The sequence below is a fragment of the Typopeltis vanoorti genome, chromosome 22 (genome assembly GCF_054136105.1).
Source record: "Typopeltis vanoorti isolate ZY-2024b chromosome 22, IOZ_Tvanoo_1.0, whole genome shotgun sequence".
In the NCBI taxonomy this organism is placed as follows: domain Eukaryota; kingdom Metazoa; phylum Arthropoda; class Arachnida; order Uropygi; family Thelyphonidae; genus Typopeltis; species Typopeltis vanoorti.
In genome coordinates this window covers 12,617,964-12,644,680 of record NC_143570.1, presented here as the reverse complement: position 1 = coordinate 12,644,680, position 26,717 = coordinate 12,617,964, and the positions used below count along the sequence as shown (strand labels likewise).

General features: G+C 35.0%; 1 protein-coding gene across 1 annotated transcript in view; it reads right to left on the bottom strand.

Moving 5' to 3' along the window:
* Nucleotides 1-26,717, bottom strand: part of LOC150094163 (uncharacterized) — a 128,952-nt gene that overhangs the window by 16,908 nt on the left and 85,327 nt on the right. Inside the window, exon 9 of the mRNA XM_090412414.1 lies at nt 18,816-19,001. Within this exon, the coding sequence (XP_090268540.1) occupies nt 18,816-19,001 (186 nt within the window). The remainder of the gene's footprint in view (nt 1-18,815; nt 19,002-26,717) is intronic.

The window sequence follows — 26,717 nt, the reverse complement described above, 5'->3', positions numbered from 1 at the left end:
GCATGGCTTGTGAAGGGCTGTTATAGCATTAATAATTTAGACTTCTGATAGCTGGGGAAAAAAGCACTGGTTATCTCAATTTATAAAAAAGGAAAAAAAGACTGCTATAACTATAGGTAGGCTCACCATACGTCCCGATTTGACTGGGGCGGTTCCGGTTTGAAGGTCCTATCCCGGTGTCCCAGCCGATTTGTGAATTGTCCCAGGAACACATAATACTACATTATTACTATTGCTATTGTACATTATCATGAGTGGGAGGGAAGTAAAAATAGAAAAACAAATAAGTTTATAAAAATAATGATGCTGCGCCAAACTCTAGAATACTATTTATTCACGACGTGAACTTGATGTGTGCCGAGAGTGTTTTGCTTTAGTTTATGTTATAATTCTGTTTTGTTCCTATCCCTGTCATGCCTAAAAGGAATTGTAAGTACACCGATGAACTATAAAAGGACTTTCCTTTTCTTAAGAGATATTTTGATGAAGTTGATTGGGTGCGATGTGATCATTGTGCCTCAGTTTTCTCTGTAGCACATGGCGGGCAGTCAGACATTAAAGACCACTCGAAAAGTGCTAAGCATAAAGCTGGTTTGTTAGCGGCGGCAGGTTGTTCTTCATTATCTACGTATTCCAAAACAGTGATCTGCAGAAAAGAACCTAGCAATTGCAGCTAAAGAAGCAAAAGTTGCATTCCATTATGTTTCACATGATGTAAGTTTCAGGACCTCTGATTGCTCTTCTAAACTGATTTCAAAACTTTTTGAACAAAAATTTGCACTTGCCAGAACAAAATGTGAGGCTATCATCTTGAATGTAATTAGACCCATTGTAATTGATGAACTCTACAAGGACTTAGAGAAATGTAATTTTGTCACAATTACAACAGACACATCAAACAGGAAAGAAATTAAATTTCTGCCAGTTGTTGTGAAGTACTTCATGCCTGAATATGGAATAAAGGTTAAACTTCTGGATGTTGAAACACTCCCTGGTGAGACAGTGGAAATAGTGATGGAATCAATTAACACTGTCATTAAGAAACACAAACTGCAACTGAAGTGACCATTGAGCTTGAAAAACTGAGAACAAACATTCAGGAAACGCTAGAAAGTAGATTTTTGCCACAGGGAGCCAAAAAACTATTGTAATCACTTGAAGACGAGGAACAGATTAATGGTACAGTTGTCATGCAAGAAGTTACTGACTTTTATGAGAGATGCATCTCTTACATTGAAATGTGGCAAAACAGCTTTGGTGAACACACCAGATCCTTTGCTTGGGTCAACAATAACACCTTATCATGGCCTGATGTAGAAAATTCTGTAGAAAAAGTTAATGAGGCAGTTGGGTTTGAAGCTATAGATCTGGATAATCTTTTTGATGAGCTGGTGATTGCTAAGAATTTTTTAAAAGAAAATAGGAGGCAAACATAAGAAAACTTGACTAGTGAAGAAAAGTAGGTTGGATTGTTCTCCCATTTCAAAAGCCAAAAGATAAATTTGTGTAACCTCTCTCGTGTCACAGAATACATATTCTGCTTTCCTGGTACTTCTGCTTCAGTCGAAAGAATATTTTCAGTGATGAACAATGTGTGGTCAGAAGAAAAAAGTAGAATAATGGAATCAACTGTTAAAGGTTTGTTGTATACACTCACCTACATACAGTTCTACAACAAAATAAAAAACAAAACACAATTTTTAAAGAAGGTGTAGTATACCATTCATATTTATCACTCAAGCAGTGGTGGCCAGTGAAAATTTTAAGTGGGGGTGCTGCATATACAAAAAAAAAAAAAAAAAAAAAAAAAAAAAAAAAAAAAAAACTTTTTTCCTAATCAGTAACGAATTTATTAATAAATAAATTTACATATTAAAAATATTTCATCCTTACCACGAACAAACACCAATAATAAAAATTTCGTATCACTAGCGATGATAGGTGCAAACGAATATCGGCGTTAGATCGCAGTGCATTTGTTTTGTGTAACGATAATTGAAAAAATATAATTCTTTTCATATTTTCAACAGTGACTCATATAATTCAGCCTTGTATCTATAATAAATAAATAATTATATGTTATTTTAACAAAATAAAATAAGATTGACAAAAAATGGTTCACCACGCACACGCACCAATAATAAACGTTTCATATCACACAGAAATAACGTGCGTATGGATACTAAAAATGCACTGCTGTTTGGGCAGTGTCGGAATGACGTAACATGCAATGACAAGCGGCAACGAATATTGGCGTTAGATCGCAGTGCATTTGTTTCATGTAACGATAATTGAAAAAAATAACTCTTTCCATATTTTCAACAGTGACACTCGTCATAATTTAGCCTTGTATCTATAATAACTAATTACATGTTATTTTAACAAAATAAAATGATGGAATGACGTAACGTGCAATGACAAGCGCAAACGAATATTGGCTTTAGATCGCAGTGCATCTGTTTCGTAATCTAAAGCGTTAATCGAACAATTCCAATTATTAACTATTCAATCAATGACAAAACATAAGCTGTAACCTTTAACATGTTGTATTGCATTTATATAATGTTGTAAGCATTGTTATTATTTATAAACACAAACAAAATTTAAATTTTTAATTTTTTCCTTGGGGTTGCTCCAGCGTCGCAGTGCTTATGTATGGGCCGCCACTGCACTCAAGTGATAAATATGAGTGGTATACTACAGCTATGAAGGAATAAAGACAGTGGATAAAAATATTATGAACATTGTTTAAAATAATCATTAATCTCATCAACATTCATAGACAAAACTATTTTTAAAGTTATTTTTCGCTTGGTCAGACTATAATAAATTTAGTTTAATCCTTTATCCAAGTGTGTGCAAACAAAGTTTGCGCCTGAAAGCATCTTCAGGACTGGGATAAAGTGGTACAACACCGGGAAACTCCTTGCAAAGGTGGAGCAGGCTACCAACACTCCTATCTCAATATCTCCCATAATGCAAAACACATCGGATATGTATAATGTTATGCATTAAGGGAAGGGCCACCGCCCAGACTAGTTTCGACCTTTATTGAGGTCTCTTCAGTGGGAGCTAGGCCCAAGTGGAGATACCAGGCAGAAGCATTAGCAGGTCATCTCCTCCTATAGGAGCTGCCAAACAGTGTGCCACCTTTTTATTAAATTACTCTGGATTTAGAGAATCTCCTCCTATAGGAGGAGATGACCTGCTAATGCTTCTGCCTGGTATCTCCACTTGGGCCTGGCTCCCACTGAAGAGCCTCAATAAAGGTTGAAACTAGTCTGGGTAGTGGCCCTTCCCTTAATGCATAACATTATACATTTCCACAAGGAGATGTGTTTTGCATTATGAGAGATACTGAGAGAGGAGTGTTGGTAGCTTGCTCCACCTTTGCAAGGAGTTTCCTGGTGTTGTACCACTTTACCCCAAGTCCTGAAGATACTATCAGGCGCAAACTTTGTTTGCACACACTTGGATAAAGGATTAAACTAAATTTAAAATAGATATTTAAAACACATAATTAATAAATAAAATACTTTTAATTTTTTTTTAGTTAACAGTAAACCTGTTTTGTTTGCTTTTCTTGGAAGAACTGTGCTTAAATGTACAATTATTTTGATGCCAATTAAATAATTTAAAGTTAAAAGTCAATATTAATATACTTATCATACCAGTTATTGTCAAAATAAAAAATGATGGTACAACATGACAAAATTTCATGCCGGCTGGGGCGTCGCCTGGTTAAACAAGGCCCCCGTTGTTTTCGCCAGGGAACCAGGGCAAAGAGCAAAAAGTCAGCTACTGGAACAAATCTGAAAACAAACCCCAACTCAACATCACCAGAGTTAAAGATCGGTACTATCAACGTAAGAAGCCTGAATGGCAAAGAAATGGAGCTAGCTGAGGAATTAGATAAGTACCAGTTCGACATAATAGGGGTGACTGAAACAAAAAAGACCAAAACTGGTGAGATCTTTCTGAGCAATAAATACAAAATGTTATATTCAGGCAATAACAATCAAGGAAAAGAAGGAGTAGCCATAGTATTCAACACAAAATACGAGGCTAATCTTCTTGAATGGCAGTCAGTCTCAAGTAGAGTAATGTGGGCAAATATGAGAATGGGGAACTGGACAATGAGACTTATTTGTGCCTATGGTCCCACAGAAGGTTCTACTAAGGTAGAAGTGGAGGAATTTTTTGAGGCTTTAGAAAAAGCAACTGACACAATGAAAAAGGAAAAGTTGGTCCTTGTTGGGGATCTAAATAGTAGAGTAGGAAATGATTGTGAGACATACAAAAATATTTTGGGAAAATTTGGAGAAAAGAGCAAAGCTAATAATAATGGCAAATATCTGTTGGATTTCTGCTCAGGACATGGACTGGTTATTACTAACACCATGTTCCAACATAAAAATGTGCACAAATTCACATGGAGAGAAGAGGCTAGGAATAAGAAAAGTCTCATTGACTATGTTATTGTTGATAGTGATGTTTTCTCCCTGGTGCAGGACACCAGAGTGTACAGAGGATTTGAAATTGGAAGTGATCACTATTTAGTCTTGAGCAGGATAAAATTGAATTTCATATTGAAAAGAATAACATGTAAGAAAGTTTTAAAGCGAATAAAAGTTGAGCAGCTCTCAGATGTAAACTGTAGACTAAAATACAGAAATATTATTGAAAAGAAAATGAAAGAGTTTGAGAACAGGAATCAAACCTTGGAGATTCAGTGGCAAACTCTGAAGGAAACATTGATTGAATCTGCCAGAGAGGCATGTGGTGAGGTTGTGTGCAAAGATAAAAAAAATCAGAACTCCCTGGTGGACACAGGAAGTTAAAGAGGCAGTGAAGGAAAAGAAGAAAGCATATCAAAAGTTCCTGGCAAATAAGTCAGCTTTTACTCTTACAGAATACAGAGACAAATGTAAGAAAGCTAAACAGTGTGTAAAACTAGCTAAACAAAAGTCATGGGAGGACTTTGGCAAGAATATAGAAAATAAATATCAAGAAGGTGGCAAAATATTCTGGAGGTTGTTGAAGAAGCTTAGGAATAGAGGAAAGAGTGCTGTAAAAGGAATTAGAGATGATAAAGGTGAAATGAAAACAGGAGAAAAAGATATCCTTGAAGTATGGAGTAATTACTTTGAAAAACTGCTAAATGAAACAAGCAGTGATGACAGCACAGTGATAAAAAACACTGACCAGGCATGCAGTCAGGAATACATATCCATACTTGAAGTAGAAAAAGCCATCAAAGGCTTGAAATGTGGAAAGGCAGCAGGAGTAGATGATATTCGACCAGAAATGCTGAAGTATGGTGGTATAAGAGTCTTACAGTGGCTGCACTGCATAGTTCAGAAAGCCTGGACAGAGGGACGAATTCCCGATGATTGGAGTAGAGCTCTCATAGTACCCATATATAAAAAGGGAAATAAAACTGAATGTGAGAATTACAGAGGTATTTCCCTACTGAGTGTTCCTGGCAAGATCTATGCAAGTATACTTGAGAAACGGTTGAGAAGAATTGTGGAAGAAAAGCTTGGTAAAGAACAAGCTGGATTCAGGCCAAATAGAGGCTGTCAGGATCAGATCTTCACTTTACGACAAATAGTCGAGAAAGCATGGGAATATAACAAAGATCTGTATTTAAGTTTTGTCGATTTGGAAAAGGCATATGACAAGATGCCAAGAGAGAAGCTATTCAATACGCTGCAGTTATATGGTGTCAATGGGGCATTATATCAAGCAATACTTAGTCTTTATTTGAGTTGTGAGTCAGCAGTTAGAATTGAAGGAAGTACAGGAAGATGGTTTAATGTTAAATCTGGTGTGAGACAAGGATGTACATTATCCCCTCTGTTATTCATTATCTATATGGATCACATTATGAAGGAATGTGGTATTAAACCTGATATCAAAATTGGAGATGTTAATGTCAGCTCTTTGCTTTATGCGGATGATGTTATACTTCTAAATAAATCCGCTACAAGTCTGCAAGATTCTCTGACTAAATTGAATAGCTGTTGTAATAGATATGGTATGAAGGTCAGCAATAAAAAGACAAAGACAATGAAAATAGGCAGAATCATTGAAAATGTCAACTGTGTTGTGAATGGAGAACCTGTGGAACAAGTAAAACATTTCAGCTACTTAGGCACAATTTTTACTGAAGATGGTAAACTAAATATAGAAATAGACAACAGAATCAGCAAAGCTGGTATCGTGGGAAGTCAATTGAATAAATTCATATGGAATAAGAAAGAAATTAGTCGGAACACTAAATTAGCTGTATACAAGACTGTGTTCAAACCAATTTTAACTTATGGATCTGAGAGCTGGGTCAGAAGTAAAACACTTGACCAAAGACTAGAGACCGCAGATATGAGAGTCCTGAGAAAGATTAGAGGCGTGAACAGATGGCATCAATGGCAATATCATATTAAAAATGAGGATATTAGGAAAGAACTTGACATTGTCAGCATCCAGGAATGCGTTAGCAGAGCTAATCTCAGATGGTATGGTCACTTAAATAGAATGATTAGCAAAACAAGTGTTCTCTGCCAGGTTGGCAGGAAAACGACCCAGAGGAAGACCAAGATATAGGTGGATTGATGCAGTACAAAGTGCCTTAGACGATAGAAATATAAGATCTGATAATGTTGGAGTCTTGACAAGTAACAGACTGATTTGGAGGAAAATTGTAGATAGGAAGTTAGCAATGATGTAATTTTTTCATGTAGTACTGTCATATCCTGTACACCCCTTGAGGGTACATGGCAGGAATTTGATGATGATGATGATGATGATGATGATGATGATGTTATTGTCTTGTATAGAAGCATCCTGGTTTGGGAAAATCAAAATATAGTCAGCTTAACTTTAGGGGAATTAGTCTGCTAAATGCAGGGTACAAAATATATGCAAGAATATTAAAAGAGAAACTAAACAGTATTGTAGAGGACAAAATACTAAAAGAACAGAATGGATTCCGAAAAGGCTGATCTTGCATAGACTTAATTTTCACTCTAAAAAATTAATTGAAAAGCAAAAAGAATTTCAAAGAGAAACACACATGGCCTTCACTCATTATGAAAATGCCTTTGATCACATTATTAAACAAAATGTTATTTAAAATATTAGCCAATCTAAATATACTAAATCAGCTCTTACAGTCTATTCAAGAAACAATCACAGGAAATAAAAAAGCAGTCAAATTAGAACAATTATCATAATGGAAAGACATATCAAGAGGAGTACAGAAAGGAATTACCCTATCACCTCTGCTTTTTAATATATATATATATATATATATATATATATAATTATAACAATCTGAAACAGCATAATCCATTTGGTATACAAATAAACCCACAAATGAATCATCTATAAATAATAGATACACTATTATTTATAGATGATCAAACTGTATTATTCAGAAGATGATCTACAGTGATCAGTAAAATCATTAAATAAAATTTCAGAACAATTTAATATGAGAATATCAAAAATAAAGACAAAAATAATGGCTTTCAAAGGAGAAAATCCAATAAGAAGCAAAACAGTGATAGATAATAAAATATTAGAACAAGTAATTACTTTCAAATACCTGGGATACAACTTATCATATGAAGATGAAAAAGATATAGACATTAAAATATCAAATTTTGTTAAATTAAATGACAAAAACACACAAAATCAGACTATACAACATTCTGTCTATAGCCACTTTATTATATGGAAGTGAAACATGGACCATAAAAAAGAAGAATTAAAAACGAATTCAAACAGAAGAAATGAAATTTCTCAGAAAAACAGCCGGATATACCAATTGGGACCATAAAACAAATGAAGAAATTTTACAATCCCTGAATATAAAACCGATTAACCACTATATAAGTAAATATAATCAAAAATGGTTAGAACATTTAAGTCGAATGAACAATAGCAGACTGCCAAAAATACGATACAGATATAAAATAAATTTAAAAAGAATAACTGGAAGACCAAGAAAGCAGTGGCATGAGACTGGAACAGGCCACTTGGTCTAAAAGCCATGATAAGAAGAAGAAGAAGATAGCTGGGTTAGATAAAGGAGATGCTGTACAATGATAAGCTGAACTTCAAAAAGTCTTTTAACAGGGATACTTCAAGAAGATTTTTTATGTGAAATGGAGCAAATGGGGGTGAATACGAAGTTGGTGACATGAATAAGAGGGTGGTTGATGGACAGACATAAAAAAACAGCATATGTAGTGGCTGAATGAAGAAGAAACAAGTGACCAGTAGAATGGAAGAGAGCTCTAGGCTTAGAGCACTGTTGTGTAATTTGAATGTTAATGATTCTAGAGATGATTTCAGTGAGAATATTGGTTTTACTAACGATACTAAACTAGGAAGGGCAATAATAAAAAAAAATTAACACTTATAACAAAGAACAATGGTTGCCAGTTCAATGTTGCAAAGTGTAACAAACAGCATACCATCATTTGAATGCATACTAATAAGTAGAAATAAGGAAGTTATTAACTCTCTTTACCTAGACTCCCGTGTACATATTTGGCCACCTGGGATGAGGAAGTGAGAGAGGATCAAGAAGCAAGAAACCAAAATTTTTATAATAGAAGAAGATGTAGGAGAAATCTTCAGTACATAACAAGAGGTATGTAACTAAGAGGTAATCCTGGATGTTGAGTAAGACTGCTGAGCAAGGATGACAGGACTAGAGTGTTTACTTGGGCAGTGGTTAATGAGTAGATATTTACCTGACTGCATAGTGGCATACCTTCAGAATCTTATTATTGTTATCGCATTCTAACTATTATTGGCAAGCTTATGAAAACAAGTCTATTAAAACAGTTTTTTTTTTATTATTTCTTTGTTTTTTTTGTAGTGTTCAAGGAAAAAACAGCTTCTTTTTAATAAGTAAAAAAAAAAAAAAATAGGCGTTTTATATATACTTGTATACATTTATTAAAATAATAAAGATCATGGTATTGCACCTCTCTGAGCTAACACCATTAATAACTATCTTACAGTGTCTTCTTTTGGTTTTCTCTTTTCAGAAAGTACTAAGATCTACTAGTAATAAATCAAAGCAAGTTATCTGACTTCCCCATAAGCAGTTCACCTGATTGATATATATATATATATCAATCATAAACCACATTATTTTATGCTCCTGAAATAAACAACTCTGAACTTTGGAAGACTTGAGTAAAATAAATAAATAAATAATAATAATAATTAGAATGAATGGGGTAAAAATGATTCTTAAAAGAAGAATCCAGATTACTTCAGAATTAAAAGAAAAAAATTAACGTGAAATTTAATAATAAAAAGAGATTTTGTGAAGTTTTTTTTATAATATGGTAAATTTCTACTTCTTGCATTCTTCTCCCTCTCCCCAGAGAGTAAGAGAGCTCTCTTCCCTTGGTATTATATTTTGAGAAAATACTAAGATCAACTAATATCAGTGATAATAAAACAACAGAAGCTATATATTTAATAATAGGAAGAGGCAGTGAAGGAAAAGAAGAAAGCATATCAGAGACAAATGTGAGAACGCTAAACACTGTGTAAAACTAGCTAAACAAAAGTCATGGGAAGACTTTGGCCAGAACATAGAAAATAAATATCAGGAAGGTGGCAAAATATTCTGGAGGCTGTTGAAAAAGCTCAGAAATGGTGAAAAGAGTGCTGTAAAAGGAATTAGAGATGATAAAGGTGACATGAAAAGATATCTTTTTCTCCAGAAAAAGATATCCATAATGTATGGAGTAATTACTAAAATTGCTAAATGAAACAAGCAGTGGCAGCACAGTGATAAAAAAACACTCAACAGGCATGCAATCAGGAATACATATCCACACTTGAAGTAGAAAAATCCATCAAAAGCCTACAAACGTGAAAAGGAAGCAGGAGTAGATATTTGACCAGAAATGCTCAAGTATGGAGGTATAAAAGTCTTGCAGTGGCTGCACTACATAGTTCAGAAGGCTTGGACAGAGGCGAATTCCAGATGATTGGAGTAGAGCTCTCACAGTACCCATATAGAAAAAGGGAAATAAAACTGAATGTGAGAATTGGAGGTATTTCCCTACTGAGTGTTCCTGGTAAGATTTATGAAAGTATACTTGAGAAACAGTTGATTTACAACAGTTTAATAACTGTTGTAATAAATTTGGTATGAAAATCAGCAATAACAAGACAAAGACAATGAAAATAGACAGAAACATTGAAAATATCAACTGCATCATGAATGGAGAACCTATAGAACAAGTAAAACATTTCAGCTACTTAGGCACAATTTTTAGTGAACATGGTAAGTATGGTAGGAAGTCAATTGAATAAATTTATATGGAATAAGAGAAAAATTAGTCAAAATAATATTCCGACAAGAATATATCTTCAATCAATGAACTGATGGAAAAGCTGCTTATCACCTGGATTAGAGAAAGACAGATGAAGGGAGATCCAGTAACTAAAGCAATGATCTGTGAGAAGGGTAGATTAATTTTTGAAGAATTGCAGAAGAAACTCCAGGATGTACCCCAGATCAAACTAAGGAATTCAAAGCAGGTCGAGGTTGGTTTCACAGATTCCAAGGTAGAAAGGCATCCATAGTGTTCTCAGACAGGGGGACAATGCTAGTGCAGATAAAAAAGCTGCAGAAATGTTTGTGAAAAAATTTGAAGATTTATTCAGGAAGGAAGGCTACCTGCTACAGCAATTTTTTAACAGGGATGAAACTGGGTTATTTTGGAAGTCCTTGCCAAATCGAACTTACATCGCGCAAGAAGAAGTGAAGCTCCCAGGACATAAGCCTATGAAAGATATGCTTACCTTGTTATTGGCAGCAAATGCAAGCGGAGACTTTAAACTAAAGCCACTTCTGGCCTACCACTCAGAAAATCCTCTCTGCTTTGGGAAGAAAATCATTAAGTCTAAACTGCCAGTGATGTGGAAATCCAATGCAAAAGCCTGGGTAGACCAGCTAGTTTTCAAAGATTGGATTTTTGAGGTGTTTGTCCCGAGCGTGAAGAAGTTCCTTACTGACAACAATTTGCCTTTTAAAGCACTGCTGATCCTTGACAATGCTGGTGCCTACCCTCAAGACATAGAGGATATTCTCGAAATTGACTTCATTAAAGTCCAGTTCTTGCCTCTAAACATGACGTCACCGATCCAACCCATGGATCAGGAAGTGAGTGCATGTTTTAAAAAACTTTACATCAAGGCTTTGTTCTCACGGCTTTTCAACGTGACTCACTCTTCTGACAAGACACTGAAGAAGGACTTCTGGAAGACCAAGTTCAACATTCTCCGCACCATTTCCTTTATTAAAACAGCCTAGGATGGAGTGCCACAGAAAACCCTTCGTGCATCATAGAAGAAACTCGTTCCTAATTTTTCTCAGGATGATAACAGTGCACACCAAGAAGCTGGAGAATCGGAAGCAGCTGCAGCCATGCGAGAGATCATTTCGACAGTGGAGAATCTTGACATAGAAGAGGTTGGTGAGGCTGATGTAGAAGAGCTTGTGGAGGATCATGATGACGAACTGACTGTGGAAGAACTTAGAGCGCTCAGCGAACAGCAAACAAAGGAGAGAGAAAGAGGAATTTCACCTGAAGAAGAGGATTGCAAAGAAAAAGGGCCGATGCCAACAGCTGCCATTAAAGAAGTTTCATTCCACTGGGAAAAGGTGCAGTCTGTTTGTTTGGAATGGTTGGACCCCCATCCCACTCTCCCGTTAGGGGGAGTGGGAAGGGGGTCCGACAATGAATTAATCTTGATGTTGAAAGTTTATTTTTCACTTGGTTAGAGTATAATAAGTTTAGTTTAATCCTTTATCCAAGTGTGAGCAAACAAAGTTTGCACCTGAAAGTATCTTCAAGACTGGGGTAAGGTGGTACAACACCAGGCCTGCGGTCACAACGAGTTGTCCCAGTCCTGAAGATACTTTCAGGCGCAAACTTTGTTTGCTCACACTTGGATAAAGGATTAAACTAAACTTATTATACTCTAACCAAGTGAAAAATAAACTTTCAACATCTTTCTCTAAATCCAGAGTAATTTATTAAAAAAGGGTGGCACACCATTTGGCAACTCCTATAGGTAGAGATGACCTGCGAATGCTTCTGCCTGGTATCTCTGCTTGGGCCTGGCTCCCACTGAAGAGACCTCAATAAAGGTCGAAACTAGTCTGGGTAGTGGCCCTTCCCTTAATGCATAACATTAGACATATCTGCAAGGAGATGTGCTTTGCATTATAGGAGGTACTGAGACAGGAGTGTTGGTAGCGTGCTCCACCTTTGCAACGAGTTGCCCTGGTGTTGTACCACCTTACCCCAGTCCTGAAGATACTTTCAGGTGCAAACTTTGTTTGCTCACACTTGGATAAAGGATTAAACTAAAATGAATTAATCTATTTTTCATAGACTTATATGGGAAATATTGCCCCACAATTCAACAGTTTCGCAATTCGACATTAGTTCGCCAACGGATTAGTGTTGAATTGCGATGCATCACTGTACAAGACAGTGTTCAAACCAATTTTAACTTATGGATTTGAGAGCTGGGTTAGAAATAAAACACTTGACCAAAGACTAGAGACTGCAGATAAGAGAGTCTTGAGAAAGATTAGGGGCATGAACAGATGGCATCAATGGAAATATCATATTAAAAATGAGAATATTAGGAAAGAACTTGACATTGTTAGCATCCAGGGAATGTGCTAACAGAGCTAATCTCAGGTGGTATGGTCACTTAAATAGAATGGGAGAGGAAAGATTAGCACAACAAGTGTTCTCTGCCAGGTTTTCAGGAAAAAGACCCAGAGGAAGACCAAGATATAGGTGGATTGATACAGTAAAAAGCGTCTTAGAAGACAGAAATATAAGATCTCCAAAGAAATCTGATAACAGATTGCTTTGGAGGAGAATTTTTGATAGGAAGTTAGTAAGGTTGTAAGTTCTTCATGTAGCACTATCATAATATCCTGTACACCCATTTAGGGCATGTCAGGAATTTGATGATGCTGATGTTTAATAATTTTACTAATTATTATTTACTTATACTTAGTGGTATTTATTTTGTGCAGTATTCTACTTAGGTCATTTTTAAATGATGTTATACTTTTTTGGGGACTACCGAATCACTCCCCTCCCCATTCTTTCCACAGTATCCCCCCCCCCCCCCAAAAAATAAAAAAATTCAGAAAAACAAAAAGATTAACTTGTAATTTTTAAGTGTGATTTATTTCTATGCTTGTAATTTCATATAATTAATATCTAATATTGCTGTTTCATATTTATTTTATTTCCTAATCCCCCCCCCACCCCTCAGAACTCTCATATCTCTGGTCTTCAGTCACTGATCAAGTGTTTTATTTCTAATCCAAACCTCAGATCCATAAGTCAAAGTTGGTTTGAACACTCTTGTATACTGATATTGATTAATTTCTTTCTTATTCCATTTAAATTTATTCAATATTTAATTTGCAAATTTCACTAAAAATTTGCTGAATTTTTATAGTGCTATCAGTTCTTTATTAAGAATGTAGTTGAAGTTTTCCATTTTTCTGCCTATTTTTTGTTAGCCTTCTTAGAACTGTTTAAGAATACATCATTATCATCATCATCATCTGCATAAAGTAATCTCCATTTCTAATAACAGGTCAAAAGCCAATTTCTTTCACAATGCAACTCATACAGATGATAAATAAGACTGGAGATATAGTGCACCCTTATCTCATATATTATTTTACATTAAACTGCATTCCCGTACTTCCTCCAATTCTAACTGCTGACTTACAACTTAAATCTACTCTATAATATAAAATGATAAGCTTTTTTTTGTAACGTTTTTGTGTCATGTTTTTTTGTCAAGTTATTTGAAACGTTTTGAAACTCAGGAGCTACCATGAGTGTCGAGTCTTCAAAATTCAAGTCATTAGAATTCAAGGAGAACTGACCTACCAGTCAGGAACTCGGGGGATTGGGTGCCGTAGGTGCAGGGGGGGAGCCCCCTTTTGAAGATTCGACACTCAGGGGCTACCGAATACCAGATAACCCAAATCACTCCCCAAATACCCTAGATCCAGCTTGTCCAACCCGTGGCCCACATGTGGCCCAGGACGGCTACGAATGCGGCCCAACAAAAAATCATAAACTTACAAACTTTATGAGATTGTGACTAAAAAATACCATTAATAATACTACAAATACAATTTTAACATGCTATAATTTCGACATAATAAATATATGACATAAATGGCACTAGCGCTCTTGCTTCCTACTTTTACCACGCAACAGATGTCTCTCTATGTGCGCCATGGGTACACTGGTACGGCTTTCAATGTGCAACTGTAAACAGTCGAGTTGACACCGAAGAAAGGTGCAGACGTTACGTGTGTTTGTGGCGATTTGGCGAGTAATTTTTTAGTAGTAAAAATTTGGCAATTTGGTGATTATTAAACCTAGCTTTCTAATTTTCAATCTATTATTTTTTTAAATTTCAGCATGGCTTCCACAGCATCTCAAAAGAAAACCGAAAAAAAAAAAAAGAAAAATTATAGAAGAAGGAAGATTGTTCAACGAAAAGTGGACAGACGACTACTTTTTTGTCGAGGCAAATACTAAGGCAATCTTCTTAATTTGTAAGGAATTTGTGCCAGTTTTCAAAGACTACAATTTGAAAAGGCATTACACGCAAAAACATACTGCAAAATTTAGTGCGTACCAAGGAATGTGTCGTAAAGACAAAATAGTGGAACTGAAAAAAAGTCTATCATCTCAACAAAGTTTTTTTTAAAAAATAACAACTGAAGCAGATTCTATTGTAAAAGCTAGTTATGTGGTTGCAAACTTGATAGCAAAAAAATCAAAACCGTATGCCGATGGTGAGTTTATTAAGCAATGTATAGAAAGCGTGGCAGATATAATTTGCCCTGATAAAAAAGGGGATTTTTCTAAAATCAGTTTGTCTTACCAGACTATAGCCAGGCGAATTGATGAAATAGGAAAATCTGTCAAAAAAGGCTTGGAGAGTAGAGCTGCTAATTTTAAATTTTATGCTTTGGCGATAGACGAAAGTACTGATGGTAGTAATACAGCTCAATTGGCAATTTTTTATTAGAGGTATTGATGACGAATATAATATCACTGAAGAAATGGCTTCTTTAGTGCCATTAAAAGGTACAACTAAATCAAGAGATTTATACGAAGCAGTGAAAAATACGTTAAAGCGATTTTCTTTGTCCATTGTGAACATATCTGGTATAGCTACTGATGGTGCCCCCAGCGATGATAGGTAAAAGAGATGGACTTGTAAAATTAATAGAAGACGATGCAATTGCCTCCCAAAATTTAAGTATGATGAAATATCACTGCATAGTACACCAAGAAAATTTATGCGCAAAAGCTTTAAAGATGGATAACGTCATGCAGATTGTCATCAAGGCTGTAAATTTCATAAGGGCCAAGGGATTGAATCATCGCCAATTCCAGGAATTCCTTAAATTTATGGATGCTGACTATGGGGACATCATTTACTTTTCGAAAGTAAGATGGTTAAGTCGAGGTAAAATGTTGAAAAGATTTTATGGTTTGCAAAATGAAATCAAGTCATTTATGGAATCAAAAACAAAATTTGTGGCAGAACTTGACGATGAAAACTGGCTCACAGATTTGGCATTTTTAGTAGACTTCACCTTGAAGACGCATGAGTTAAACATGCGTCTTCAAGGTGAAAACCAACTGATCAATACAATGTTTCAAACTATAAGAGTGTTCGAAATGAAACTGAAACTATGGCAATCTCAAATTAAGGCAAAGAATTTTATGCATTTCGACACGTTGGCTAAACATGGTCCTGTGAACAATGCAAAATATGCAACCTTGCTTTTCGATTTGACACAGGAATTTGAGAACAGGTTTCAAGATTTCCAGAAAAATCATCAATCTTTTGATATATTTGCGACTCCATTTTCAGTCGACATAAACATATTACCTGCCAATTTTCAAATGGAATGCATAGAGCTACAATCTGACATTCAACTTAAAGAAAAATTTAATCATGTCTCTTTACTGGACTTCTATAAGCTATATCTTCCCAGAGAAAAATATCCCTCGCTTCACAATCATGCCTTATTCATGCCTTATTGGAAGCACCTACATTTGTGAGCAGCTATTTTCAAGGATAAAGCATATGAAGAATAAAACTAGAACCAAAATATCTGATGAGCACCTTGAGAACTCACTGAGAATTGCAACTACTTCCATCGAACCAAATATCAAAGCATTAGTGTCTCAAAAACAATGTCAAACATCTTACTAATTTCATGTTGCTGTCTTGTCTTTTACAATAAAAAATTCATGAATTAATAAAGTTTAAATTACTTAAATATGTTAACTATACATTCTACATTTTTTTGCTCATCAGCTATCGTTAGTGTATTTTATGTGTGGCCCAAAACAACTCGTCTTCTTCCAATGTGACCCAGGGAATGTGGTGAGTCCCCTGGGTAATTCTGACCACAACTAGTGCTCATCTCCTGCCCCATGCAACAACGCTTACACAGTCACACCTGCACAGGAGTAGTCTGGCTTTATAACAGTGCCAAATGGGACAGCCTTCGAGACTACTATGCTTCATTCCCATGGTTGGACTATTGTTTGCAGTCTTCCAATCCAAACATATGCACCAAACACATCACCCAAGTAATCCTCTGGCATGATAACATACATTCCCTACACCACTCTGAACTGCCATTCCCTATCCAAACCCTGGTTCTCCAAAAGATGTGCCAAGGTTGTACTAATGAAAAACCAGGCATACCACAACAGGCTCAATTTAAGAACTTCATCCTCCTTCAGTGACTATAGTGAAGCCCAAAACAGATGCACAAAAATTATCAATGATTCCAAAACAGAATTTGAATGAGCAAAAAGCAGGAAACTTGCAGCCTGTCCTAGCGGCAGTCATGCTTTTCGGTCTCTTGCCAAAGCAATTGGTCGCAACTTTTGCCATACGCTACTCCCGCTCTATCATACCCAAATGGCTCAATTGCAACATCACGCACAGAGAAAGCTAATCTCCTGGCTTCACACTTTGCCTACAATGCACACATAATCAACAATGCCAAATGCCCCCCCCCCCCCCCCCCCCAGTCATTCCAATGCCCCATGTATCCTTTTGCCAGAAAGAGATCATAAATCTGTTGTCAAAATTAGACACAAAAAAGTCCCTGGCCCTGATAGCATTTCTTCACTTGTCCTGAAGGTCTGTGCAGCAGAACTGACTCCTATCCTATGTCGTCTGTACAAACTATCTTACTCCACTGGTATATATCCCAATGCCTGGAAATTGGCCTATATTCAACCCATTCCCAAAAAGGGAGACAAATCGCTGCCATCTAACTACCATCCTATCTCACTCACCTCAATCCTATCTAAAGTGATGGAGAAAACCATCAATTCTCAACTACTATTCTACCTTGAAGGTACCCAGCTATTAAGTGACCACCGGTACAGATTCCGCCAATGCCGATCAACAGGTGACCTGTTCTCATATATCACCCATCTCTGGACATATACCATGGAAAAATTTGGCGAATTCCAAGTAGTTGCACTAGATATTTCTAAAGCCTTTGACTGGGTCTGGCACAAAGGCTTACTAAGCAAATTTCCATCATTTGGACTGTCTCAGGACTTCTGCAGATGGATTGCCAGCTTCCTGTCTGGACACACACTATGTGTAATGGTAGATGGCTTCCTATCCTCCCATTATCCAACTAATGCTGGGGTCCCACAAGGTTCAGTTCTCTCACCGACCCTCTTCCTTCTATACATCAATGACCTACTTCAGTTGACCTCCAACCCAATACACAGTTTTGCAAATGACAGCACATTGCACTCCTCCCTTTCATTTGATAAATGCTACCCTACACAACTCACTTCAACCACAACTTTCCTTAATGCAGACCTCCAAAACATCCTCTGATGGGGCTCAGATAACCTCATCAACTTCAATGCTAGTAAAACCCAGTTCTGTCTTATTTCCCACAAAAAAGAACCATTTTCCCGCAGTATTATTTTTGATAACACTCAAATCCCCAGACAAGATGAAATTTCCCTTCTCAGAATTACCATGGCATCAGGCCTCTCCTGGCATAAACACATCACAGCCATTGCATCCTCAGCTTCCAAAACACTAGGCTTTCTCTTTCACTCAAGATGTTACTTCACTTCAAAACAGTTGTTAACCTTATACAAATCGCGAATCCACCCAGCTATCGAATACTGTTCTCACATTTGGAGTGGGCTACTAAAAGCTCCCTCAAAATGCTTGACTCAATACAGAGGAGAGCAATTAGACTGATAAATGATCAGAGAATACAGCCTGTATTCTCTGTGGCATTGAGAGAGAGAGAGAATACAGGCTGTTCTAACAGTATATTATTGGGGGTCCCACTCAGTGTATGTTAATGTATATTTGGCATCTTTCCATTTGTTTTGAATTCATTAACAAAATATCTGGCTAAATTAATTATATTTGAGAAGATATTAAGAGATGCTATTTGGATTTTAAGGTTTAAAAGAATGAAAATACTTTGATAATAAAGTGAGTAAAATGAAGAAATGGAAGAATGCAGTATTTTTTTCTTATTAACAAGTACAAGCACTAATTTCTTATTAACAAGTATAAGCACTCATTGCATATAATGCAATGAGTGCTTATAAAAAAACAGAACCTTTGATACGAGAATTATATACCCACACAAAACATTATTTGAGTGGATATACACTTACCTAACAATATCTAGTGGAGACCTCAAATCATTAACATATTTACTTTGCCTTCTTCTAAGCCTTCGCCATTTTTCTTCAATCATCTGAAGTTTACCTTGCTCTTTAGCAAGAATATTTGTCAAAATCTGATTGCATTCTCCTAGCCAGACTGGTGATGAACCGACCGTATTATCTTTTGTTCCATGCCTAAGATACACAAAACATTTTGAATTGCAACTATGAAATTATGTAAATCTATATAGTGGTGTAATTTGATACTACAGTCATTTAATATTACATATATACACATGCTATAATCAAGAACATTATTATTCACTCTATAAAGTGTTTAAAAAATCTGCCTAACCATAGGATTATATACAAAATGAAGTATGAAGCAATCTTCTTCTTTCTCATCCATCAGATGATGGGTTGAATCCCCTATGTGCAAATCTTTGCCATCTGATTCTATCTCTGGTCATTTCTGTCATCTCTCTCTCTCTCTCTGAAGCTTGATAATTATGACCTTTTCTTCAAAGACTGTAACCAAGTTCTTTTTTGTTGTCTACCTCCAATGATTCTACTCAAGACTATATTTGGTAATCTTTGAAAGGACATTCTCTGGAGGTATCCAAACTATCTGAATTGCTGTTTAAAATTATAGCTATGATATCTTCACTATAGTTTAATTTGTGTTTGACTTTCTCATTTGTTTTGTGTTCCGACCAGTGAGTCTTATTTATTTTTCTTAAGCATTTTATTTTATTTTGTTTAATTTATCATATTAGCTTGGTTAAGTCTGTATTTTACTGTTTCTGTGTTGTCAAGGTTGTGAAGTAATGAGACTGCCAAGATATGTAAATGCTTTACTTGTTCAAGAATGTGATTTTTTAAGTCTATTGAAATATTTTCCTCATCTCTTCCTATTTTCATTGTTTTAGTTTTGCTTAGAGACTTTTGGGATGATTTATTGATAAGGTTTTGCATTTTTCATTTAAAATTTTTGTTTTTTCCAATTATTCTTTAGATTGTGCAAGAATAATAATATCGTCAGTATATCTGATGTGTTGATATTCATGCCATTTATTTGTAGACTTGGTTCTTCAGCTATGAATTTCATATTTCTTCGAGATAGATAACAAATAAATTTGGTGAGAGTGGGCAACCCTGCATGATTCTTTTTTCTACTTTGATTTTAATGTTTTTATTTTATTAAATTTGACAATTGCCTTGGTATCTTTATAATAATACGTAATAAAAGTTTGTAGTTCTGAATCTATCATCATAGATTTTAAGATGTTTATCATTCCTGTCAATAGAATCAAATGCTTGTTAGAAGTCAATAAACTGCAGTATATAAGGTAAGTTGTATGTACTTTTCAGCTAGGTCATCAACTGTAAAAATATGGTTTATAGTAGACCTTCCTTTATAGTAGAGTTTATAGAAGTCTGAATCCTGCTTGATCTTCTCCTACTGTCTCATTCATTAAAGTCCAGATTCTATTTTGAATAATGTGTGTGAAGATTTTATAGCTATGACTTATCAATGTAATGGGTCTATAATTTTCACATCTTCATTTATCTCCCTTTTTGAGAATTGATATTATGATGCCTGTCTTCCAGACATCTGGAATTTCATCAGTATAGACATAGTATGGTTAAAAAGTACAAGCAGGAAATTGGTGGCTGCTATACCACCATATTTCCACATTTCAGTAGGCAGTTCATCAAAACCAGGTGACTTGGATAAATTCATTTGGTTTATTGTATTCAAAATTTCTTCTTTTATTATGAATGGTGCTTTTCTTTTTCTGTCTCTTCGTTCATGTTTTTCCAGTCTTCTTCCCTCTGGAAAAGTATCTGGTAATATTCTTTCCAAATTTTTTTTAATATCTTAAATTGTTCCAGTTTCAATATTATTTTTATCTTTCATTTATAGTGGCACCTGTTTTGAGGTGTTTTTGTTAATTCTTTTATAATTTTATATCGGTCTTGCTATCATTCTTTTTATTGGCTTCTTCATATATTTTTCCTTTTCTTCTAAGTGTTTTTGGCAGATCTGCATTCTATCTATTTTATTTTTCGGTCTTTTATAATGTTGCTTATTTTCCTCTGTTCAGAGTATTTTTTTGCAGCTCTTTTTTTCTTATAAAGTTTCCAAAATTTCTATGGTTATCCACTTGTTATTTGCTCTAATTGTTATACCAAGTTTTTCTCTTGCAGCATTTACCATAACTGCTATGCCCATTTTCTACATTGTCCAAGTTATTTTCTTTAACTGTTTCTATTATGTTTCTGTAGTTGTTTTTTATAGTTATATCTTTCAGTTTTGTTATGTTAATAATGTTGCTTAGGGTCTTTGGTTTGCTATTTTTAAATTTCAACTTAATTTTTGTAGCTAGTAATTCATGACTAGAGTCAAAATCTGCTTTCTTTAGTGTTCTTACATTTTGGATTGAGGACTTCCAAGTTATTTTTGATCAGAATGTAATCAATACAATTTTTAATCATACCATCTAGAGATGTCAATGTGTATTTGTGTGATGGTCTATGGAAAAACATGGTTTTGAGATAAATAGACTGTTATATTTACAGAATTCCAGCAGTCTTTCACTTCTTTCATTTCTCTCATCCATTCCAAATTTGCCCATCACATCTTTCATGTCTAGTGTAAATCTCCCTATCTTGGCATTGAAGTCTTCCATTACTATTACAACATCCTTTCTGTTAGTTTTGTCAATAAGGTCCTGTGGTTGCTGGTAGTAAGTAGCTAATTCTTCATCTTCTTGTGACTGAATGAGTACCAATGATCCATAAATTCAGTAACATGTGCATAAACACAAAACTGCACATGCCCCCGTAGCACAATTGGAAGAACAGTGAAACATTGTGCCTTTTGGTTGGAAAAGAACCTGAGTTCGATTCTTGATTCTTGTCATGACAAGAGGAATCTTTACATGGGCTTTTTCAACTGAAGGTGAGTTAGCCAATCTCATATGGATTTTTCCTCCCAGAAACTCAGGTTTTTCATCCTGTGTACAGGCAAATCCGCCTTCAGAACACAAACAATTTATAGACAAAAAATACTGTTGGTGATGCTAATGGGTGGTAGATGGCACTGATGGTGGTAGTAGTAGTAGTGTCGTTGTGTGTATTCGGAGAATTAAGTGGTAGGAGAGATGTGTGTGTAGCGGAGTAGAGTAGAGTAGAGTGTCCTTCTGATGAGTCACTAGATTCCTTGGAGGTGTCACATAATAATAATAATAATAATCACTACTAGCATGCATCATGAAGATGACAATTATAAATTCTGCAAAGTAGTAGGGAAATGAATAACAATTTAACATTTAAAGAAAAAAAAATATATATACACACTGGTTTACATAAATTAAGGAATAAAGAGAAAAATTGCAATAACTGAGGGAGAAAGGAAAAAAAACACACACACCCGAAACAGGTATATTATGTAAAGAAAAAAATGTTATACTGAGTCTGGTTAGTATATGAATGAGCCACGACATAAAAGTGGACATTTTAGAGGGTTTTCCATTTCATGTCTGGGGTGAGAACAAGACATTTTGCAATAGCAAAATTCTTAGATATGGCAGAAAACATCATTTAACTGATGAAGTCATGTGTTGAGCCATCATAAAACTAAAGATCAGCCAAAGTCAGAAGAAGATAGCCAGATGGGTGAATGTGAATCGATTCATGGTTCACAGACTATGGAGCCAATTTCAACAGTCATAAACAGCAGCCTGGAGATACAATGAAGGAAGGCCAAGAGCTATAACTGCAGTAGGTGACTGATTATCTGCTTACTGAAACAGGGGTGCTATCTCAAATCACTTCTGGTATCACTATCTCGAATCAGCTACAATCTGACCTTGCATCAGTTACAGGAACACTGGTATCTGTTTCCACTATGTGCAGAAGGCTTCACAAAGGTGGTCTATCTATATGCTAGGTGACCAATATTCAGGATGTTTGTAACCCCACAAGAGAGAGAATGTTCGAAATGGGTCGGGCATGCTCTGATCTGAAGAGAACTAAGGATATGTCATCATTCCTCTAATATCCATGAAAGGGACACTTATGGTGCAGGTAAGTTTTGGAGGCATCTTGTTGGACGGAAGTACCAACCTGTATGTGCTTCTCAGCAGAACTATGAATGGTGCAACTTAGAGAAATTGGAGGATATTGATGCAAGATAACACTATAAATAAACCTAAGAGTAAGACAATGTCATTTATCCATGTTATGAGAAACAGGTCATACCACTTGGGTATATAAGGCTCCTGATGAAGCACTGTTCAGTACAACACCAAAGGTAGGGTTGTCTGCTTCAGCATTATCTAAAGACATATTTATAATACAAAACATTAATTAAACAAAGCTTTGGAAAGCATTCAACATCAAAACAATTTTTCTGATAAAGAAAATCACCAAGAAATCTGTAGCAGATTCAAATGTCAATTAAAATGAAGAAATGGATGCTAATGAAAATTCTAACAGAATGGAATTTGTGATATGTTTCAAACAATACACACCTGTGCATTCATTGCAAAATGCCAATATATGTAGTATGTGGATTAGATTCAGATGATTACCTAATGGGTTTGGCTCAAACAGACTTGTCTTTTTTGGAAATGTAAAAAAAACTATTTTAAAAGAATGAGAACAGGCCAAAAGTATCAGTTTACCAAAAAAAAAAAATAAATAAATAAAATAAAATAAAAAAAGAGAAGAGACTTCTAATGGCAGACAATTTGAAGCTTTTTATTCTTGTGTCTATTAAAGTGATCAAAGTAGACTGTGGATACATGTGCTCACTCTGTATACTATGACACTTGAATAAACTGAAGATAGTTTTATGAATTTATAGTGGAATGCAATTATAAAAGAAACATTGCAACATTTTTCAACCAATATTTATATTTTACATATATTTAACTGGAACTACTTAGTTATTCCACAAAATACCTAGGTATTTTATTAATTACCTAGATAAAATTCTAATTTCATACTCTAACTAAAATGATCTATTACTCTATAGAATGGCTAGTTATTCTAAAGAATAAACATTGAACTCTGCCTGTACCTTCCTTCGATGAAAAGTTTGTCTGTTTCACTGTTGTAGCAGGAATACATGTTTTATGTACCTTTAATCAAATCCTCATACGAAGTCAATGACCAACCTTTGATACTTGCTTAATCCTACTTCATTACTTAATCCAGTAATTCCATCTGGCTCATATCAGTCAATTGCTTCTACAGATTATAGAGAAAACTATAATTGCCAAGAAATTAAATCCTTTATCCAAGTGTAAGCAATGTTTGCATGTGAGGTATCTTCACAACTAGGTTACTTGTATATAGAGGCTGATGACTTCCCATCAATTGCCTTACGGAAGCGCACAATGCTATGCATCATGGGATGGTCACTAACCAGACTGATTTCAACCTTTATTGAGGTCTCATCAGTGGGAACCAGACCCAGGAAGATACGAAAGTTGAATTTACATTACATTACATTACATTACATATCAGGGGTGAATATTCAGGGTGTGCGGTGCTCATTCACCAAATAGCAATATCACTGATATTATATTTCTGAATTAATCCCATTATTATTAATTAATCCCAAGATGTACAGATGGCACAGCGGGTCAAATTCTTAGCATTCTAGTAGTTTTAAACTGCTCAGAAGGTGAGACAGGGTGAGCACTGAGACAATAGCACCTAGAGACTGTGACTGGTTGGTTATTGTGTCAACCTATCCAATTGAAAGTTGTCATTTGTCACAAGTTGCTGTTTTTGTTTACTGACTTTCATCTGTTTTGTGTGTGACGCATGAACTGACATGGTAGGCAAGTTTTTATATATAATATAGATGATTTTTTAATATATAATTTTCAATAAATTATAACTTTTTTGCCAATATTTACAATGGAAAACAGTATAGTCGAAGGAGGTAAGCCTCATCCTCCTCTTCCAAATTTTACACCTTTGAGTAATTCAAATATACCAACCAAATATAGCATTCTCCTTCATTATTGTTTTCTACTATACAGTATTTTAAAACAAATACACTGTCCACCACTCTGAGCAGATTTGGTTACAATTAATTGATAAATTAAAATATTCAAATCAAGATGGGCACTGATGTGCTATACACTCTTAAAACTTTCATACATTGATACCAATGCAATCATATGGTCAAACTGATGTGAATTTGTAGCATGGGTTGCATAAGCACGACAGCACACACAATTGAAATGGGCACACGATACCACTGATATATATATATATATATATATATATATATACACAGCTAATCCTCTTTTTACATGATTAATAATATTTGATTGAAATACATGATTAAAAACAGAATAACACGGTTTAGAAACACAAAAGCAATTCTATTTTTGCACGGTATATTTTGATTTAACATGGTTCAAATGGTGCTTATTTTTAAAATTTTTGTTTGAATTCAGTTCTGTTAAAAAGGGTATTTCCATTATAATTATCATTTCTTAGAACGGTACATATGTACTTAAACTTGAATTTTGGGAAACCCCCTCAATGTTTTAAATATCAGGGACAACAAAAAAATCAACTTTTGTAATTATGATTCTCCCTGAAGTTAAGCTGACAGATGGTCCATTATATTCACTTGCCATTGGTTCCTGGAAGCAGAAGGTTGCTATGCTGTTTTATAACACCCAAATATGGAATTTTGTTTTCTGCCACCTAATACAACATCCTTAATACAACCACTAGATCAGGGTGTGATCACTACCTTCAAAACTTCCTACATAAGAAGAACATTCCAATACATTTTGGATAAACTAGATAAGGATAATTTACTGACAGTTATTGATGTGTGAAAGAAATTTTCTATTTTGGATTGCATCAAACTTGCTAAGTTGGCGTTGTCAGAATTGAAACCATCAACTTTAAATGCATGCTGGAAAGCTACTTGGTCAGAATGTGTGAAAATGAAAAACCCTGTACTTTTGCATACAATTGAATATCCCAATATCATCAGATTAGCACATGCAGTTGGTGGAGAAGGATTTGATGATTTTTCGTCTGAAGATACTAAAGAATTGATGGTTAACAAGGCTGTTAAGTGTTGATGAAATAACAGAAGCTGTCCTTGAGAATCTCGATGAAAAAGAAAAAAGTGATGATGATGAAGAGATTCCATCACTGCAGGATTAATTAAAGAAGGGCTTCAAATGGCTAGTAAATTGCAAAGTCATTTTCTTACACACAATCCAAATACTGAATAAGCTGAACAGTTTAAATGTGAACTGAAGTCATGTATGGTGTGATACAAAGAAATACAAAGAATTATACAAAGATCTGGTCAAAACAGAATACCAACGATTAATTACAGAGTTCATGGTAAAAAAAATCAACCTTCAGAATTATTGGAAATTAATGTTAATTTAGTTCTGAAGAAAAAACGTTTATTTATGGAAGAAAACGATTCATCAGTACAGTATGAACAGGACAGCCAAAGTGTTTCACAAGTGATGGAAGTGATTTAATTCCAGTCTCGTGCAAAAGAAGGTGGCTACTGTCAGAGAGTGACAGCAAATAAAATTTAACTACTAACCACATGCATAGGTAGATTTGGGCCTTTTCGAATTTCTGTTTTACTAGTGACACACTATTTTTTTAAAGAAAGATACATATGTATGTACTTTAAATAAGTATTTAAAATAAAAAATATCCATTAAAATTAAATAGAGTTTTATTCAATGATTTTCATATGTTTTGTTTGAAAATAACTTATTGTTTGCATCAGGTTTTCACATCTGGAACCATTCTTATATTTTTACACATGCACCTGTATTCTTTTTTTAAATGGTTTTCATTTACACATTTTTTTCCGCAACCAATCTACCATGT